The 21757-nt window shown below is 36.3% G+C and overlaps 1 protein-coding gene across 2 annotated transcripts in view; it reads left to right on the forward strand.

Annotated features, from left to right (window-relative positions):
• Positions 1-5812: 5812 nt before the first annotated feature.
• Positions 5813-21757, forward strand: part of Tbc1d23 (TBC1 domain family member 23) — a 59389-nt gene continuing 43444 nt past the window's right edge. For both annotated transcript variants that reach the window (XM_010639632.3, XM_010639633.3), the window contains exon 1: positions 5813-6063. In XM_010639632.3, coding sequence (XP_010637934.1) covers positions 6011-6063 — 53 coding nt within the window. In that variant the 5' untranslated portion in view covers positions 5813-6010. The remainder of the gene's footprint in view (positions 6064-21757) is intronic.

Here is a 21757-nt window from a genome sequence, read left to right on the forward strand (position 1 = left end):
TCATTTAAAATGCAGTGAGGAGCAAAAACAAGAGAAAGAATTCAGGAATGAGAACAAGGATTTCAACATGAAAAATATTTAGGGAGCCAAAATTTCATAGGCCCTGACAACCCATGCAAAGACATTAGAACAATTTAAGTTTCTATTTATAGGACTGGATATATGGCGAGAACTCTTCAACTCTATGGAAATGGCAGGTAGAGCTTGAGAGATAGGCAGACATAATGAGTCCGGCTCTGGAAATGTTGAATTTGGAGGGTTTATAGGTCATCCAAGTTCAAGTAACCAGTGGATGGCTGGATTTACAAATGCATAGTATAAAAAAAGGCCAAGGTAGGAAGTAAGGCAATAGATCTTTCCCAAAAGGGAAGGGAATCAAAAGATGAAAAAAGGAATAGGGGAGGAGAGGGAAAGGAGGTGATAAAAGAAATTAAGATGTGTTATGCACACGTACCAACTCCACACCAGGAAAGTAAACAGTAGGTATTGCAAATATATATATTTTTAAAAAGGATGAAGATCAGGAGATTGGGGGAGGGAGGAGTGAAGGAAGGGAAAGCGGATGAAAAAAGGAATTAAAATGCATTTAGTACATGTACCAATTTCCCACAAGGAATGTAAGCATTATGTTCCACAAACATGTATTAAGAAAGAAAATGATATAAAAGAAAATCCTAATAGATGAGTTATCAGTTTATAGGTGGGAATTAACAATAGGAAATTTGTTGACAAAAAAAAGAACAAATTTATGAAGAAATTATTTAAATTTTTGGATGCTTTTGCATATGTGGCTATTTTCATATTCATGATATTTCAGGAATTCTTTTTTAAAAACTTCTAACATAAGTTGGAATATAGAATGACAGTGATACGCTGTACAATTATTCATGGGTATTAGAAAAGTCAGACTCTAAACCACGTATTCATAGAAATTGTAACACATGCCTATATTTTATTTATTTATTTATTTATTTATTTATTTTTTGGCACCAGAGATTGAACGCAGGTCCTTGTGCTTGCGAGGCAGTCGCCACAACCACTGAGCTAAATCCCTGGCCGGCATGCCTATATTTTTATTATTATTTTTGTTTGTTTTTTCGGTACCAGCGATCGAACTCGGGACCTTGTGCTTGCAAGGCAGGCAGCTAAATCTCCGGCCCATCTATATTTTTAAACCACACTGTTAAAAGCATGTATCATGTACTGTAATTCCACCTAACTGCCTTAGAAGATTGCTTGATCCTATTTTATTTGGCAAGACATACACCTAAAAAGGCTGAGTACAAGTATATGAGGTGAATGGAGACAGACTACACATAAAGGCTAGCACTGCTAGAGATGCTGTTTAGAGTGAGTGTTTTCGTGTGTGTGTGTGTGTGTGTGTGTGTGTGTGTGTGTCCCCTTACAGATGTTAACTCACAGAAAGCAGGAAGTTTTAAAAACTAAGTCTAAGTCCAGCTAGCATACTGTTTAACACCCCTCTTTCCAATCAGTAGTGATCCAACCCCAATAAGAGCTTTTTACCACAAACATTTGGAAACAAATTTGGAATGAAGAAAGTCTCCCACATTGAAGCAGACATCCCAAACTCAAAATAGGTCAATCTGTATCCAAATGTTTACTTTGGGACAATCTACACAACCTATTAAGATTCTATTTTAATTAACAAAGACAGCTACTTGAAAAATCATGGAGAAATATTATGATTTCCATTTATCACTGTACTGTTCAACACTTTTAAATGAATTTAAAACAGATGTTGAAATTGCTGCCAATTATTCACTTATCACTTGTGAATGGAAATTAACTTGCTTTTGTTCATCATTAAATTGAATGTCAGGCTTTGACATGCTGGCTATCATAGACTTTTTTTTCTTTTTTGGGGGGTGGCAGGGGTTTGGTTATTGAGGGCCTTCATACAGAGCTACACCCTCAGACCTTTTTTTTTAATAATTAAAAAAATTTTATGACAGGGACTAAGTCAACTAAATTGCCCAGGCTGGGCTAGAACTTGTGATCATCCTAGCTCAGCCTCCTCGCATCTAAATGATGAGCATTTAAAATTAGAAATAAGCCGGGAATGGTGGCTCAAGCCTGTAATCCCAGCACTCCGGAGGCGAGTTTGAGACCAGCTGGTCTCAAACTCACAGCGATCCTCTTGCCTTGTGAGTTTGAGACCAGCTGGTCTCAAACTCGCCTCCGGAGTGCTGGGATTACAGGCTTGAGCCACCATTCCCGGCTTATTTCTAATTTTAAATGCTCATCATTTAGATGCGAGGAGGCTGAGCTAGGATGATCACAAGTTCTAGCCCAGCCTGGGCAATTTAGTTGACTTAGTCCCTGACTCTCAAAAACAAAAAAAAAAGTTAGAAATAACTGAAATAATTTGGATAACTACAAAACATTTGCCTTGTAAGATAAAAAGGAAAATCCCTTGGAAAGTTTAGAACTCTGAACACATGATTTTTATAGGAACAAAAATGAGGTTTTTCTTGTTCTTTTGTTGTGGTATCCGGATCAAACTCAGACCTTGTGTTTGTGAGGCAGGCGTCTGCCTCACTGAGCTAAAACTCTGGCCTGAGGATTTTTTTATTTAACAAGAATTTTGGGGCACCACCCATATTCTTAGTGTTATATTTGGTGGAGTCTACAAAAGAACTTAAAAATGGTTTCCAGTCTTTGAGTTAAAGATTACATAGTGTTATATGACTCAGTGCCCAGATGAATGGGCTTGCTAATCATTTAGAAGTTCAGGGGAGGAAAAAGGTAAACAGGGCAAAGATGATATGGGCAAGTATCTCAGGGGCAAGTTTGATATACAATGAAGAATGTACAAAATTTATTGTTACCTCATGTGGCAGCCAGCCTCTAAGATGACCTGTCTTTGGGTATCTGACAAGCTTTTCTATTTGTACTGGGAATCGAACTTAGGACCTTGCTCTTTTGAGGCAAGGGTGGTGCCTCTGAGCTAAATCCCCAGCCCCTGACAGGCTTTTATTACCTTTGATTATCCAATAAACTTTTGTGTAGTTTTCTCTCACATTGAATACAACTGACCGAGAAGATATTGCAGAAATGAGAGGAATATGATATGACCTCTGAAGCAAGGTGTTTAAAAAATACTGTGGCCTTGATCTTGGTTTCTGTTGAACTCTTACTCTGTGGGAAGGTAGCCATCCTGTCAAGAAGATATTTAAGCAACTCAGGGAGAGGTTCGTTTGGTGAAGACTTGATCTCTCCTGTCAACAACCAACACCATTTTGTCAGATACGTGACTGAACTACCTAGGAAATGACTCTTTTAGCCCTCACGATGCCTTCAGTTGACTGCATAATTGCAACCTTGGCCTGTTATCTTGTGACTTTACAAGACCCCAAACCAGAATATCTAGTTATATTGCTTCTAAATATCTGATGTACAGAAATTATGAGAAAAGTGTTTACTTGTTTAAATTATTGAGTTTTGAGTTAATTTATTATACAGTAGTGGATTAATACATTTTAATACCATAGGTCTACATCATTACCTAAGTGAATGAACATGGAATAAATGATCAAGAGCTATGATCCACTCTCTTCCTTGTCCCTCCCCCGCCATACTCATTGTGGTGAATTAACTAATGGTCAACTTGGAATGCCCAGATGAACTGAATCAGCATGGTTTTGTGCATGGAAGGCCCACTTGAGGATTGGTACCAATGGCATAAAAAGAGAACTGGAGAGGAAGATTGCTGACTGTTGATTTTCTTGGAGAAGCTTGCTATGGTTGGTTTTCCTGATGTGAACTTGGCTATTACCATTGGAGGAGGAGCTTCGCTGTCAGTGGGAATGGCTGCTGTTCTTTCCGGGAGAGCTTTGGTCTTCACCTTGAGGGTTGCTTGCAGACTCCAGTGCAGATCTCTGAGCCTGGTGGCACAAATCCTTTACCCCGCCAGCCAGCGCAGTCTAGCTTCCTTCATTCGCCTTTGAACCTTTCCAGTGCAGATCCTCAATATGGACAAGCATGAAAGATTGCCTTGGGCTCTAGGCCTTTGGCTAGACTCATGGAGGATGTTGCTTTAGGCACTAGACCTTTAGCTGGACTTGTGTGGGACATTGCTGTGGGATTCAGGCCCTCAGCTGGATTCTTTGGGTCTCTCATGTGTTCATAGATCTTTGCACTCCTCTACATTTGACTTTTTGGGTGAGTATTATAAAATAATCTTATAAATTATGTGTCCTGTATTAAATCTATTCCCTTGCAATCCGTGACTACAACACACACATACACATGAATACAATAATACAATAATAACAAAAAATGAGGAAGCTGGTGACAGTGGTATGTGTCTATTGTCCTGGCTACTTGGGAAGCGTTTGAGAAATACGTCATTCCATGTGAAAAGGAAGTTTCCCCAATGAAGAACTGAACATCAAATAGTGATCTGGGGCTTGTAGTGCAACAATATGCATGCAACTCTGGATTATCTCCATTTTGGAAAAAGAGTGACCATATTTATGGTGACCAGAGATTGCTGTACTGTTCATGTACTGTATTTTAACCAAATTGTTTTAAAATTGTTAAACATTTTAGATAGCAAAGTACAGATTTTATAAAGAATAGTGGGTATCTTGGTAGTCACTTCCCAGCTCTTAAGAAATAAAATATTGAAAACTCAAGCCAGGTGTGGTGGTATATTCCTGTAATCCCAATTACTCAAGTGGCTGAATCAGGAGGATTGTTTGAGCCCAGGAGTTTCACACAGGTCAGCCTTGAGTCATGCCCATCTTGGTCAACCTGGAGACCCCATCTCTTTAAAAAAATTCCATTTACTTGAAGCAATTTCCTCCTCACTGTAAATATAAATGTCATTCTGATTTTCTATTTATTTTCTACATATTTTTAAAGCACACATGCATCTATTTATAATGTGCTCTCTTTTTTGGGGGGTACGGGGATCAAATTGGGACCTTGTGCTTTTGAGGCAGGCGGTGGCACCAAGCCAAATCCCCTGCCCTGTGCTTTTTTAACAGCAAATATAAATGACACTATCAGTGTGTTATTTTGTTCATTTAACACCCACATTTTTCTGATTTATCCACATTGTTACAAGTAATTCTACTTCACCATTGTTTCTAGGACTTGCAAAAGTATTCCCTTGGGTCCATTGCCCTAGTGTGTACTCACCCCAAAGCCCCTGGGATGATCAAGGGTTGTTGGTGGACAATTGTTTTGGTCCACCAGGTGGTGTGGATGCACCTTATTTGTGGAGCTATCTATCCCTGAGGGGTAAAGGGTTGAAGTGAAAAGGGAATAAGCTTGGGAGGTCTCCCTACTTGGAATTCCAGCTGAAGAATTCTAAATTTGGACTTGATCTTCCAAGCTGTTAAGATATATTTAAGGTAGGAAGCTAGAACATATTTTATTTACTATTTAGCTTGATTCATAACTTTTATGTATTTAGGAAAAAACCAATATAGACCTCCATTTGTATTTTTGACTGGGCTCCACAAAAAGGGGTAGTCTGCACTTTACTTACATCCCACTCTTTCTTCAAATGGTGTTATAGTAGGAAATTGATTGCAGTATGGGTCTCCTTTTACTCCCACCTTCATCATATTAAATTCACACTTCATCTCCTCACTCCACTGGTTAGGACTCTAGTAACTTTTAAGATCGACACCAATTTGGAACGAAGACACTAAGAGCTCGCCAGCATCTGACGCTCCACCATCTCAAAGCTTCCTACTGGGACCTTCATCTTCCAACACTCACCACGGGGCCCCGCAGCATTCTGGGAATTGTAGTCTTTGGAGGGCCACCAAGACTCCTCCCTCAAGCGTCCGACGCTGCCTTTCGCCCTCAGGACGCCATGACGTTGTGTTCTTCCCATCCCTTGCCTCCTCCCTGTTTCCTTGGCGGCGGAGAAGCATAGACCCGGACTTCGGAAGACCTTTTACGACGTTGGGTTTTAGAGTCTATCTCGGCACTAGGTCCACTTTTCGGCAAAGTGACGTGGACGTCAACAGCAATGGCGGAAGGGGAGGAGGTCCTGCCCCTGCCAACGTTGAGCGGCGACGACTGGTGAGTGAAAGCCCAGGACTAATTCTCACTGGTCCATTATTCTTTCTTCTTATAATCTTGCGTGACACTGGGACGCTAGCGCCGGGATGGAATGGCAAGACCGGTTGTCGGAGAAGTCCCCGCCCCCTCTGCTGGCCCGGTCCTGATCCTAGGGCCCCTGGGCTCTGCTTGGAGAGGGGTGGCGCCGAGGCCCTAGGCCTCAGTTTGGTCCCACTGCTTCGTCCACCCGTTTCCAAAAAGTGCTGGAGAGGGTGTCTTCAGCGATGGGATTTTCCACAGTCCCTGTCCAGAGGAGTTGGAGTAGGCTGGTTAAAGAGGAGGTTCCTTGGCTGTAAATGGGAGGCACTAGAGTATCATTTGAAGGAAAAAACCTATTAAAATTAGCATCGCGATTTTTGCTAGAGGTTCGGGGGTTGAGAGATATAGCTAGGGAGGACTCCTACCTTATAGTTATTTTTCATCTTGTTTTTCTTTTGTATCCTTTCATCTCCCACCATATAAGTTTTCGTTTTCCATTCTTTTTTCTTCAGTTTAATTTCATATCTCTCGATGCAGTGTAGGACTTTGTTCTTGCTGCTCTCAAGTCTTCGAATGTTTACCTGTTTATACCTGGGTTGCAAGACTGGTGATGTTTTTGATAGGCATTACTCACCCCGGTGTCGTTCACCTTCGGACTGCACTTAACTGTTAAGGTAGTTGATATTCACAGCACATCTTATCCTCATCTCATCCACCCCCCTCCCCTCGCCTTTGTCCTCCCCCTCCTTTTAAATAAAAGGAACCTTTCGAAGCTTGTGTAATTTTTACAATTGATACAAAGTGTATTGATCGCATGTGTTAGATTGTTTTGAATGGCTTTTGCATTATTATATGTGTATTGCCCACTGGCACTTTGTTTACTTAAAAACCAATATGCGACGTTGGTAGACTATAACCTTTGAGAAAAAAATGGAAATAGTTTAAAGGAACAGCTAATATCGTAATTGAGAAATTGAACTCTGAATTAGCAAACATCAGACATTATCTTAGTGCATATACTCTCCAATGTGTGGAAGAAAAACTTACAATAACCTAATTGTAATTTCTTTACATTCATTTTGCTTATATTGGAGTAGGGGAACTGATAGGTACGTTGTGTAACAAGACAGAACTTTTCAGAAAGTGACCTAGTTGGTTACAAAATGAAGTTTGTCATTTTGCAAGAGTGCATTATATTATAAATGGAGGTAGTAAGCTGGCTGGTCATGGGGTGGGTACAGTGGACCCTTGACTTACAAACTCGGTTGATTCCTGGGGTCTGGTTGTAACTCAAGTTGGTTGTATGTCAATACAGCTGAGATCTGGATGTTTACCTGTGTACACACTATATATAATAAGAGGCAAATGAGTCTTCCATTAACCTAATTAGCCCAATTTTTTTTTTTTTATATCAGGCTGATTCAAACTTGTGGGGCCACTGTTTTATAGGCTTAAAACATTTTGGGGAAGCGCTTGATTGTGAGCATGTTTCTGGTTCCAGGAAAGCAACCTGCAGTGAATCGTTGCTAGAAGCAGCATGTATTCTTGTCTAGAGTTACTGTGTTTTGGTGTGGCTTCTTAGTTTTTAAAAAATTTTCATGAATAGACGACCTCTGAGATGTCCTCTTGTGATTTCTATTATCACTCCATTCTCCTCTGATATTTTTTTCTGTGTCCTCTTTCTCTCTCCATTCTTTCTCATACAGTATTTCTCCCCCCCACCCCGCCATGTCAGAATAGAGTCAGGAAAGACCTTGGGCTTGGGAGTCAAAGGTTCTTTAAAGTCTTTTCACCTAGAATGATTGGTGAATGGATTGCTATAAACTGAGAAGTTAATTGTCGTATATTTATTTTAGCTTTGTCAGATAGAACATTTTTTAAGATGTATTAAATGTGTTACCACCTAACCCAAACTCATTGACTAAGAGTCATCAATTTTCAAATGTAGAGAGTGTAAGAATAAAACTAGGTCCCTGTCCTCGAGGAATTTTTGGTTTATTTACTGGAGACACATTTAAAAATGTCAATTTTTTTTTTTTTACCTAATGTAATAGTGAGACCTTTAGGTCTCTTTTAGATAGATATAGTAGATTGTTGCTGTGTTAAGTGGCTCCATACAGCCATTGAAATTGCTTTTGATCAATATTTACTGTTTTCTTTCTGTCAGAATATCTTCCAATTTAGTCCTAATCTGTGAAACTAGAAGGTGGCTTGTTAAAGTTTGTGTATATATTCTTAGAAAGTCTCAGCCCGGGCTTGAAGATCTTGAAAGTGCATAGAATCTCTGATGTAGCTTTTACGTATTTACTGGTGTTTAGTTATGCTCTAAATTGCTTCTGCAAGTTTAAAAATGCATTGGAATTATTTGGGGAGCTTCTAGAAACGCAGGTTGTGATTCAGTAGATTTTGGGTGGGACTTGAGATTCTGCATTATCTCCTACGTGATACCATTTCCACTGGTTCGTGGATCCCACTTCAATTAGCAAAATGCTGGATGATGTAAATCTCAGAATAAGTAGGTCTTAAGTCTCTTTATGTAGAATTTGTTATATTGTATCATATAATTGTTATATGATAATTTAATCATTGCTCTTTAAACAGTGAACTTCTCAAGTGCAGTGGCTGATAGCTGGAGACTCAGTAAATATTGAATGAATGTATGCATGAATAAATGCATAATTGTTTTTTTTTTTTTTTTTTTGTGTGTGTGTGTGTGTGTGTGTGTGTGTGTGTGTGGTGCTGGGGGTCAAACCTAGAGGTGCTCTACTACTGAGCTACACCCCACCCTACTTTTCCTTTGAATCTTGCGACAGGGTCTCCTGAAGTTGCCCAGGCAGAACACAAACTTGTGACCTTCCTGGCTCAACCTTCCTCAGTGCTAGGATTACAGGCATATGCCACTGTCCAGCTAAATGCAGGCTTTTGTGTAAATATCTGCAGTAGCATACCAAGCTTGTCATTTCATAGAAATTTTCTGACACTGGTGTTTGTGAGCTGATTATTAGCTAGTATAATGCTTATTGCTTATAGAAAGCCAAAGTAGTCAGAAACTGTCTAAGCCCTTTAGCTTTCTGGAACGTCAGTAAGCACAAAGAATGTGGTGAAATCATTTTAGAAATGTTTATAGTTAGTTTGGGATGATTTAAATTTAAAAATTATATGTTACAAAAATCTGGATGTATAAAAGCAAACATTAGTGAATTGTTACAATTCAGAGATTTGCTGTCCTCTTCTTGCTATTGATGGAACTAGCCTTGGATTATTTTCTGAGCTTTTCTTCTTGAAATAATTCCTACAGATCTAAATTCATGATTTAAAACATTTTTAGTATAGGCTTTAATGATATATATGTTTATGTTATAAACTTCTTTAAAATTTTTACTCAGTATTCACTTTTTTTTTGGTACCAGGGATCAAATTCTGGACCTTGTGTTTGGTAAAGCAGGTGGCAGAACCACTGAGTAAATCCCTGGCCCTTCTGTATTCACTTTTAATTCAAGTTTTTAATTTATTCTTATTATTTTTTAAAATTTTCTTAAAATTGTAAAAGGCTAAGTTCTATAAAATACCTCTTTGTTGATAAGTGAATAGGAATTGTTTTGAGAAAAATAGATTATTTTTCAAAGTTTTATGCACTCTATAAATGGTACTCTAAATGCTTCCCACTTCATAAGCATTAAAATATGAGGAAAAGTTTAAAATAGTTTACGTACTAGGTGATTGCATGATATAGTTTTAGGCATGATATAGTCAATAAAGAAATATATTTAATATGAAAGCAAAAGGAACTTTCTGTTTAAGAACATTGATAGCTTGAGATTAGGAAGGCTAGATATTACCTTAGAAAAAAATGAGGGGAAAGCTGAGAACTGTGGTGCATGGCTGAAGTGCCAGCTACTCTGGAGGCTGAGGTGGGAAGATCACTTGAGCCCAGAAGTTTTAGGACAGCCTGGACAACACAGAAAGACGGGTGGGGAGGGTATTGACAACTGATTTTTGTATTCTACAACTAGAATGCAGGTAAGGACTTATTTTGTTTATACTCTTTACATAAAAGTCTATTGTAATTATAAGTAAGATTTTATAGTTTTAAAAACTAATTTCTAAGTAATTCACTTCTTGAATTTTGTTTCCTATAGATATCTTAATATTCACAGTTTAATCATTAATTTGTTTTTGTATGTTGTTGAAATTATTTTAATTTCTTTTCATGTAAGTATACTCACTGCAGTGGGAGGGATGACAGATTCTCTATGTAAATTTTGTAAGGCAGTTAAGTAATTGTGGAGCACATAGTTAAATGTATTGCGATATACAATCAATTTATGAATAGGATTTTTGAACAGAACACTTGTGCTGTCTAATGCTAAAATATAAGTTCTGCTTGGTATACTAAAGACAATGAATGCCCTCTTTTATGTATCAAAAATAAAGTAGTTTAGGAAAGCATTTGTAGTTCAACAGACATTCATGGAATATAATTATATTCACACTGTTGTGTAAAGTTTTATAAAAAATTGAAAGTTTTAAATCTAGAAGTGTGCTTTGGGCACTTCTGAGTTTTTGAAGTATGTAAAGATACCTTAAAGATATCTAAATACTGTTGTTTTTGGAAGTTACATGGCTAAGCTGAATATAATAGGATTGTAATATACAGTTTGAAAAGTGGTAGTGCTTGAGTGGCTTATTTAGATATTGAAAATTACAAAGGAAAATCAAATGAATCTCATATTAAATTTGCTTCTAATAGAAATAAAAGTACAATAAATTAAGAGCCTCTTAAAAAAATAACGCCCCTATTTCCTGAAATCTAGTATGTATTGATTTTGTGTTTTTTTTTTCCCTTGGTACTGGGGATCTTGCGTTTGCAAGGCAGGCAGCAGAATGACTGAGCTAAATCCCTGGTGCTAGTATGTATTAGTTTTTAAGGTCTGTCTGTTTACTCAACCTAAGAAAATGACTTTTTTCATATCTGGTAACTAACATAGCATTTCATAATTGGGTGAGAATGTTATAGTGAGTGCTTTGTTTATTTTAAAGTTGTTATCTAAAAAGTTATTATGGTGTTTAACTTTAGCAAGGAAATATAAGAAAAAGGACAGTTCATGATTGATAATGATAGGATATAAGAAAATACTGTACATTTGCATAAAGCTTTACCATTTACATGTAATATGTATAGCAACTCATTGGCACTTACAGCAGCATTGTGAGAAAGGGATGTTGGAAACTATTGTAACTGCCATGTTAAAAGTGACAGCACAAGTTTAGAGTAGTATATGACAAATCCAATTGGTGGAAGATTTGGTACTTAAATTCATTTCTCTTCACTCTGAGCCTTGTGTTCTTTCAAAGTCATTGCATATACATTGCATATTTCACAGATGAAGTAGTACCTTCGTTCATGAACTTAATTTCTTCTCCGAGTTTGGAAAAGATGGCCTTGTTTGTGTGGGGACATTGTCTGTGGTTGAGTTTGTCACACAATGCAGAGTTTGCAAACAAACATGGAATTTTGCCAAACACTTCTGTTTGTGAACCAAATTGTTTGCAAAAAAAAAAGCATTTGTGAACTGAGGTACCACAGTACATTAATTGACACCTAGAGAGGACCCACATAAAAATATGTTAATCATATATTTAATCAACTGTTTTGGAAAACACAATATTAAAAAATATGCATATTTGAGCATATCTGTAAATTGGTTATCTGTGATATGCTTTAAAGATATGTGTGAGCTGTGTACCACACTGATTCTTGGATCCATGAGAAGGGACAATTCATGATTGATAATGGAGAGATGTAAGTAACATTATATAATATAGCTTTTACCCTTTTTGTTTTTATAATGCTAATTTTCTCATATCCTTACCAGAAACCACATAAGTCAATTAATTTTTTTACTTTAAGAAATTATAGTTACATACATCATATATCTAGAAAATATATTGGATATTAATAAATATATTACAAATTATGTAAAAACATTAGTCTGTAATATAATTATAGCCTTGTTATATATTAAAATGGGATTCATTTATTTTGATTTGCAGTAATACTTAGAACATATATGCAATTATACTGTTTTAATAACTTTACCAACTCAGTAATTTTTCTGTTGTTTCTAATTCAGCAATGTTGGGGAAATAAAAATGTTGGTGTTTTTTTTTTGTGTGTGTGTGTGTTTGTGTGTTTGTGTGTGGTACAGGGATTGAATTCAGGAGCTTGAGCTTACAAGGCAGTTGCAATACCATGGAGCTAAATGCCTGGCCCAAAAATCTTGCATTTAAAATAACCCCCATGTGTTATTTTATCCTTTTAGGAGTTTCTAACCTTTCTTTCCAAGTATCCATCTCATATAGGTGTGTAAGTGAATACCAGACATTCTTCATTCTTCATTCTAAATTCCATTTAGATTTAACTAGCAACATGAAAGTAAATGAGATGATCTTTTATCAAATGTGTCCATTGATTGTTGGAATTCAGATTAAAAATAATGAATCTAGTGTGCTTTTCTTTTGCTACAGTATGATTCCTATTGGGAAGATCCCCTTTGAAAGAATTGCCCAAATGTTGTAAAGTGTTGTCATTTCATCTGCAGTAGTTCCTTTTCTTCCAAAATGGTTATTTCAAGAAGAAAAATATTGGTGATTTTTTTTTAATCATTATACTTTGGATAAATAGAAATTTGTAACATACAGATAATCTCTTTTTTCCCATTCTTTCATTCCATTCTTTGTTTTAGGCAAGAGAAACACTCTTTAGTTTCCAAATAAATTGCTTTGAAGGGTGAAAAAACCCCCAAAGGACAAACATTTCTTAAAAGTGCTGGAAAGTCACCTCATATTATGGAAAGGATCAGTGTTGAGGACTTTTATCCTCAAGAATGGAAAAGAAAAATGTGTAGAGTGCTCTGAGGTTAACTGCTCATTAGTAGAGAAATTAATATTGAAGGCAAAATTTTACAGCCAATACATTGTAACATTATATATGTAGTTATGAGAAACTGTTTTGCTTAGTTTTAATTTTTTTTAAGTAATAACTTGAGTTTTTTTTTTTCCTTAGTAGAAGAGGCCACTATTGGTACAGTTGGTCTGCATGGCTTATGAATCAAAAATAAGTATGAAAAAGACTGAAAGCATTTGCTCCATTTGTAGTTAATTTTAGTTTACTGTTACAGAAAAACAATAGGCATCTGCTTTGCCTGTTGTACAGTAATGAAATATTGCTCTCATGTTTGATTGGCCTCTTAAGCCAGCAGGACTAGATTTAGCACCTTCTTTACTTGGCACAAAATCCTGATTAAAGGACAAATTTAGAAGAGGATTATATTATTTGATATGGGAGTCTTCCAAAACTGTTTTTGTAGATATAAAGCCTAATCCTAGCCAAGGCTTCATTCATTTTTTTTAAGCTAGTGAAATATCATAGAAAAATATTCAGGAACTAATTAAAGAGTTTTGGTATGGTAGTAATTTGTAATCAGTCTGCTAACAAGAGCAGCAAACTAAGTTTTGATGCTGATGTCTTATGACCAGGGCATTAAAAATACCCAGAAATATGGGAGTATATAAATTAAGCCATGAAACATAACTCAGTACATGCATCTTGCCCGTGCTTACTCACTGTCACAGTTTCTTAATGGTTACAGTTAGTTGTCTGTAGTTTTAGAATCTTAGTTGGTCAGAGGCCTGTGTCTGGCTATATACATGGGCAAGTAGGGCTATCATTGTTTAATCTGTGCTTAAACAAATCTGAATGTTAAACCAATATGAAAGATCTGCACTCCTGGAAGAGTTGCTCTTACCTCTCTTGAACAAGATTTAGATAATAAGATTTTGGTTAGAACCTTGAAAGAGCCAACTAGCATGTAAGTCACATGGGAGTATGGCCTTTTTGTCCACTGCCACATCCATGGCGCTTCATCTGTGGTAGTAGTGTGTAGTAGGTGCTCAATATATACTTATTGAATGAATAAAATATTTACATCAAGGAAGGAAAAATCCAAAGTATGAGTTAGGAAGGCAAAGGAGAATTTGAAGAACAATGCTTTAAGAAGAGTGTCAAACCCTGCAGAATTAGAGAGTAAAGACTGAAAGATGACTAATGACTTCTTGGGGCAATTTTAGTAGAATGATGGATTTGAGTGGGGAGAAAGAAGCAGAGATGTGAAAAGAATTTTCAGTTGAACTGTAAAGGGAGGGAAGGAGAGACTTTGTGAAAGAGTTTAGGTCATGTATAGGACTTTTGAATATGGAAAGGTAGAAATATTTGGGGTAGGGAGAATAACAATCACAGGTTACATTTCTTGGTAGTTTTGAGTGTTAGAAATACATTCAGTGAAGATTTCTGAGTCCTTTTTTTTCTTAATACTGTTAGCATTATAAAAGGTTTGAACCATATCCCATGCAGTAGAAATAACATATTCAAGAGGTTTACATAGCGAGTTTTGGACTTTTATTGATTTCCCAGTAGTGTCGCTTTTGTATTTTTGTTTTAAGAAAACAATACTATATCTTTGACTCTGACCACTTTAAGAAGCCATGTAGATTGATTATTTATTTATTTATTTATTTATTTGGGTACTGGGGATCAAACTCGGGATCTTGTACCTGCGAAGTGAGTGGCGGAACCACTGAGCTAAGTCCTGGCCCCCATATAGATTTTTTTAAAATTAGTAATTAAGTCTTCCCTGTGCTCTGCATTTAAATTAAGCGTAGTTACATATATTGTAGATCCTAATGGTTTTTCTGAACTATTTTAATCTTTCATTATTATTTATAATTACAGACAAGATTAAATATTAAGAATTTTAACTAATAGGGCCAGGGATGTAGCTCAGTGGCACCACACCTGCCTGGCAAGTGCCAGGTCCTGAATTCAATCCCTGGTAAACCCCCCTGAAAACAAAAGGAAAAAAAGAACTTTGACTAATAAAGTTAACTTAGTTGATAAACTCTCAGGCTTCATAAATGAAACATTTTTTCCAATCAAAAAATATCCTACCTTACATGTTTTAGACTTGATTATTAGGAAGAAAGAATGAGTATGATAGGAGTGTGGTCCTTATGGAGTGGTGACAGTCAGAAAAAGAATGAGAAATGATAAGCCAGGATGAGAGAAATAGTGACTTTTGCTGTCAAGGATTCTTTCAAAAACTTCTGTGAAAGGAAGTGTCAAGAGATTGGTAGCTAGATGGAAAGGGTAAGTTTGGAGGAGTTTTGTGGTTGCCATTGTTGATATTGTTCTTAATGGCGTTTCTTGAGCATATTGACTTAGCGGAAAGAGCAGAGAAAGCAAAATGGAAAATAGAGAGGTGATGACACATGGCTCCAGAGGAGTTGAGGGGAAGATAACACCCAAGTTACCAGTCTTAGACTAGAGAAAGGACGCATATTCCTGTGACTACAGGAAAGAAGGAAATGGTATCTGGAAAAGGGTTAGTTTGTTACTTGGATGGGTTTGAGATCAAAGGGAAGAGAAACCTGCTGGTCCATATATTCTTTTTGGAGTCAGAAGTAAAATCACATGAAGTAAATTGTCTGGGGAAAGGATTATGAAGGAAGTGGTGAATATAGGAGAAGATTTTCAGGCAATGTTGGTGCCTGGCAGATAGAGATGATGAATATCTGGTGGCATCATAAAGTCTTATTTTCTCAAGAAGTTTGTGTTGAATGGAGTATAGGAACAAAGAAGGCTAGATTGACACTCTGGTGGGAATTTACAGTTTCCTCCGTAACAAAAGACCAAGGAGTAAAGACATTGAGGAATTTCTTAGGCCATGAAACCAAGACTGAAGACCTAAAGTGAAGCCTTGTGAAAGATTTTCTGATCAATCGATACCATCATTCCATCTTTTACCCTTAACCTCATATGCAGGGAGCATGAGAAAGACACCCTCTCCAGAATTAACTTTCTTCCGTACTCAAAAATTGAGCCATATACTTAAAAAAAAAAAAAAATCAAAAGTGAATGTTTAACAGGGCCGGTGCTGCCGCACAGGGGGCCAGTACACAGGATTGAGCCCTCCCAGACTAAAATCCAAGAAGTGGCAGAGAAGTGCTGCTTATGTAGCAATTTGAATATCTGGTTCAGTGAGGAGAGCTGAAAGCTTGCTTTTCTAAGTTTATCATGTATGCAATCCTTTAGAATACAGTTTGTCATCAGGCATGGATTGAGCTTATTTATCCTTTTTATATTTCCAGTACTCATTATTAGAGAACTAAAGTAAAATATATAAAGCAGCATATATTCTGTAATGTTTCCTTTTTAGTGATTATATAAAGTATGCTTCCTTAAGTACCAGTTACTTAAAACTCTAACAAATACATTGTTGAGGTGAAAATTCTTATCATACTTTTTTCTCCTTGTAAATTTACTATGTTTGATTATTTTAGAGACTCCAGACAACCTTGTTATCACCAAAAGAGAAAATGCTCCTATACAAAATATACCACTAGGGATTTAGCTCAGTGGTTCTGCCGCCTGCCTTGGAAGTGCAGGGACCCGAGTTTGATTCCCGGCACCAAAAAAAAAAGAAAATCTTTCCAGTGTGTATTTGAAAGAGTAAATGAGGAGAATGTATTTTTTCTTTGAAACATATATGTTTGTACATTAATTTATTTTTAAGAATTTTATTAGTACACGTTTGCAGCACATAATGTTTACACTTATTGTGGGAAGTTGGTATGTGCATATAACACATCTTAATTCTTTTTACTTCTCCTTCCCCTCTTTTCCTTCCTCACTTCCTCCATTTCTTAGTCACCTTTCCATTTGCAAAAGTAATTTCATTAAGGAAGATGAGCCTGCTGTGGTCAGAATTCCTATGGTCTGGACAGTGCTGTGAAGGAATTGCATGAAGCTGGCAGAGCCTTAAGGGGGTAGTCAGAATGCAGAGTAACCACTCCTGGGCTCCAAAAATCTTGACTGTCTGAAATACTTGAGGGCTGGGTGACAGGGATTGGAATGTGGTCCCTGGAGAAGAGTGATGGGAAGTGGCATTGATAGCAAACTTAAAGCAGCAAGCAAGGTTTCTTCCGATCCTTCGAATGTCTTGCTGGGAGTGTTTTTAAGCAACCATTGCTAGTATTGAGGATTCAGGTAACTGTAATAGATGAAAACATTTCCAGTCACTTTACATCCTGGCTGGGAGGGATTGCATGTAGCATCTGGAAATGGCCATCCATCCAGATATTGGCATCATGGCTGGTTAGTAGGGGCGGTTACCATACTGTTGTTCATAAATTTTACAACTTTTTCCCACTGTGTATGTGGCCTTCATGGCATAAACTTCTTTCCAGGTCATTGTTCCTCAGTATTTCAACTCAAGACTTAGAATTCCATTGGCTGACATAAATCAATTCCTATTTTAGGATAGTTATGTTGTAGTTTTTCATAGTTAAAATAAGCACTGCTTTAACGTGGTTGCAGCTAAATCATTTTCTTATTCTCTTATTTCTGGGTAAAAAGGTATAAATGTTTTAAAAAATTGACATTTAAATTTAAACCACTGAAACAATACATTCAAATATATAATATACTCAAGCTGTACCCACTGAGGCTGTGTGAGATATGAAAGTCTTTTTGCCGTCTCATTTTTCTGAAGTGGTACCTTTCATGATTTTGGTTTTTTTTCTGATGGATACTATCATAATCCTAAGTAATATTAATTGTCTTCATTACTTGGTTTAACAATATTTATAAATAATGAATTACTTTTTTATTAGTTTTATTAGTTTTTATTAGTTCATGTTTGCATTAATGATTGCATTCCTTGTAGGGAGTTGGTATATGTACATAACATCTCACATCTTTCAGCTTTTTTAATCTTCTTTTCCTCTTCCCTCCTTCCTCCATCCATTTCTTGATCTTCTTTCCATTTGAAAAAGATACACGTCTTATTTACTTTTCTTATTGCTGAGACCAAATACCAGATACTCAAAGTTAAAGGAGGAAAGTTTTATTTGGCTCACAGTTTGTAGAGGTTTCAGTCCATATTTGGCCAGCTCCAAGGCAGGGTGGCACAGTAGAGGGGCATCACAGAGGAGAAATAGTCCACATCAGCAAGCAGGAAGGTAAAAGCACATTAGTCCTCTTTCTGCCCCTTATATTTCATGAAGGCTCTCTGCCGTGGTGTGGGTGTAGCACTCACACTGTCAATCCTACCCAGAATTATGCCAAATCTGATTTACTAATGGACTGATTTAGTAATCACAATTACTTAATCCCAACACCACACATTCTAGATCCAGCCACATCTGAAAAGCATCCCCCCTTGACTGGATGAGGCTTTGAGGGGATATCTAGACACATGCCATAATAATGTATCTCAATGGGCTGTCGGTTTAGCTCAGTGGTTCTGCCACCTGCCTTGGAAGCTCAAAGTCCTGAGTTTGATCTCCTGTATCCCCCCAAATATATATCCATATTTCCCTTTATCTATCTTTTAATTTATATTTTAGGTTTCTCATTTAAGAGAAACCATGTGATAATTTAAGGTTGTGTGTCTTAATTTATTTCACTTAACATTATAGTCTCAATTTGTATCTTTTTCTACAGATGACTTAAGTTTATCCTTCTTTTTGGTAAAGTAGTACTCCACTCTATATAAATACCACATTTTCATCCATTCATCTGTTGATGGTCATATATGCCATTTCCAAGATTTATCTATTAAGATTTGTGCTGCTAAGAGTATAGGTATGCATGTGTTGCTGTGTAGTATGGTGTCTTTAATTCTTTTGGGAAGATACCTACAAGGGGAATAGCTGAGTCAAATGGAATTTTTAGTTTTATGTTTTTGAGGAATCACTGTATTGGTTGTGCTAGTTTATATTCCCACCTACAATGTAGAAGGATTCCCTTTTCTCCATAGGCTCACTAGCATTTGTTATTATTTGATTTCTTGATAATGACCATTCTTTCTGGAGTAAGACAGAATCTTGGCATGGTTTAAAGTTGCATTTCTCTAATTGCCAATGATATCAAATATTGTTTCATGTATTTATTGGCTGTTTGTACTTCTGAGAAGTATCTATTTTGGTTGTTCATATATGATTGGGTCCTTTATGGAGTGGGTCTATTTTTTTTTTAGTTCTTTATATATTCTAGATATTAGTCCTCTGAGCAATAGCTGACAAAATTTTTTTCCCATTCTCTATGTTGTCTCTTCACTTCATTAGTTGTTTGCTTTGCTGTGCAGAAGCTTTTTAATTTGATATGATTCAACTTATTGATTCTTCGTACTATTTCTTGTGCCATTGAGATTCTGTTCAGAAAGTCCTTGCCTACATCTGTTTCAAGTGTTGTACCTATTTTGTCTTTCAGCAGATGGTTTCTGCTTTTACATTTAAATCTTTGATCCATTTTGATTTTTGTTTAGTACATGGAGAGATACATGGATCTGCATTCAGTCTTCTGTATATGGACAACAATTTTCCCAGCACCATTTATTAAAGAAGCTATCTCCCTCCAGTATTATGTTTTTGAAAGATCAAATAGCTGAATGTGCCTGAGGCTGTTTTTACACCATTTATTGTGTTTCTTTGATCCACATGTCTATTTTTGTGTCAGTACCATGCTGTTTTTAATCAGTGTAGCTTTGTAGTGTAATTTGAAGTCATTGTGGTATCTCCTGCTTTTTTCTTGTTACCCAGAATTACTTCTTATTCTTGGTCTCTCCTTGCTCCATGTAAATTTTAGGATTGTTTTTCTGAGTTGTGTGATGAAAGGTATAATATTTTGATTGTGCATTTACATTAAATCTGAAAGTATGGCCATTTTGTCTATATTGGTTCTGTGTACTGTGAGTAGGAAGAGGGGCTATCTTTTTGATGTCCTCTTCAATCTCCTTCAGAGTACTGCAGTTTACCTTATAGAGATCTTTCATTACCTTGTTTGGTTAATTACTAAATACTTAATTTTTCTTGATGCCATTGTGAATGGTATTATTTTTCTAATTTTTTTTCAGTGAGTTCATTATTGGTGTACAGGAACACTCTTGATTTTTGTGTGTTGATTTTGTATTGTGCTAGATTGCTGAGTTTGATTATTCTAGGAGTCTTTTGGTTGAATTTTTTGGATCTTCTATATAAAGGATTATGTCATATGCAAATAATAATTTGACTTCTGAACCAAGAAGATACAAAAACCCTGAATAAGCCATTAATCGGCAGTAAAATTAAAGCAGTAATAAAAAAACCTACCAACTAAGAAAAGCATAGGCCCTGATGGATTCACTGCTGGTTTCTACAAAACTTTCAGGGAAGATCTGATGCCAGTACCCCTCATACACTATAATGAAATAGAAAGGGAAGGCGTACTCCCAGAGTCATTCCTCCAAGCTACCATTCCCCTGATTTCAAAACCAGATAAAGATCCAACCAAAACAGAGAACTACAGGCCAATCTCTTTAATGAACATAGTTGCAAAAATCCTCAGTAAAATACTGGAAACAAAATGCAACAAGTCATCAAAAAGATCTACATTATGACCATCCGTAGGCTTAGGGATGCAGGTATGGTTCATTATATGCAAATCAATAAATATAAAGCATCACATAAACAGAAACGAACAAAAATCACATGATAATCTTAAAATACACAGAAAAAGACTTTGACAAAACCCAGCATCCATTCATGATAAACACTCTGAAGAAAATAGATAGTAGACCTTATCTCGATCTTATAAAAGCCATTTAGGATAAACTTACTGCCAGCATCATATTAAATGGGGGGAAAACCTGCAAACTTTCCCTCTAAAGTCAGGAACACAAGAATGTCCACTATCAGTTCCTATTCAACATAATACCTGAAACATTAGCCAGAGCAATCAAGCAAGAGGAAGAAAAAAAGGGGACGAGTGGATAAATGAGATAGTATATTCATGCAGTGGAATGTTTGCCAATAAAAAGCAAGAAAGCATGTATTGATCTATGTTATACTTTGAGTAGACCTTGAAAATGCATGCAAAGTGAAAGAAACCAGACACAGAAGCCACGTGTTACATGATTTCATTTATGTAAAATATGCAGAATAGGTGAATGTGTAGAGACAGAAAGTAAATGAATGGTTGACAGAGGCTGGGGACAAAGTGACGATGAATAGATGGTTAGGGACAGTGAGTGACTACTAAAGGATATGGGGTTTCTTTATAAGCAGAACTATATATGTGAAAAAATTCATGGTAAGTCTTATTTTCATCTTGTTTGGAGAGTGTACAATAAAGAATTTTCATAAATTTTGAAAGCTTAGAAAATTTTTAGAAGATGATTGGGAAAATTTAGGAAAATTTTTTTCTACTAGATTTTCTGTAACTTTTTAGTTTTAGGAGCACAACATAATCTAGTTTTTAAGAATCGTAGTTTTTAATGTGATTCACCATGTGGTTTATTCATAATGTAATTAGATTTATGACTGAATTTATTACTCCTAGAGGCAGTTGCAAATGCATATTAAATTTGATAGTGCTTGAAAATTCATGCTTTCCCTGGTTAACATTGTGTAAATGCTCCATATGTTACCATTTGTTAAGGAAAATGTAATTTACTTATTATCTTCAGTAAAATGTTGACTAATTCAATAAACATCTAGATGTATTATTTGCCTAGCTGTAATTTTAAAGCAACTTGGGTTATAGTGCTGATTTTTTTTTTTTTTTTTTTTTTTTTTTTTT

This window comes from Fukomys damarensis, unplaced genomic scaffold (genome assembly GCF_012274545.1).
Source record: "Fukomys damarensis isolate Sample0158 unplaced genomic scaffold, DMR_v1.0_HiC HiC_scaffold_24, whole genome shotgun sequence".
Classification (NCBI taxonomy): domain Eukaryota; kingdom Metazoa; phylum Chordata; class Mammalia; order Rodentia; family Bathyergidae; genus Fukomys; species Fukomys damarensis.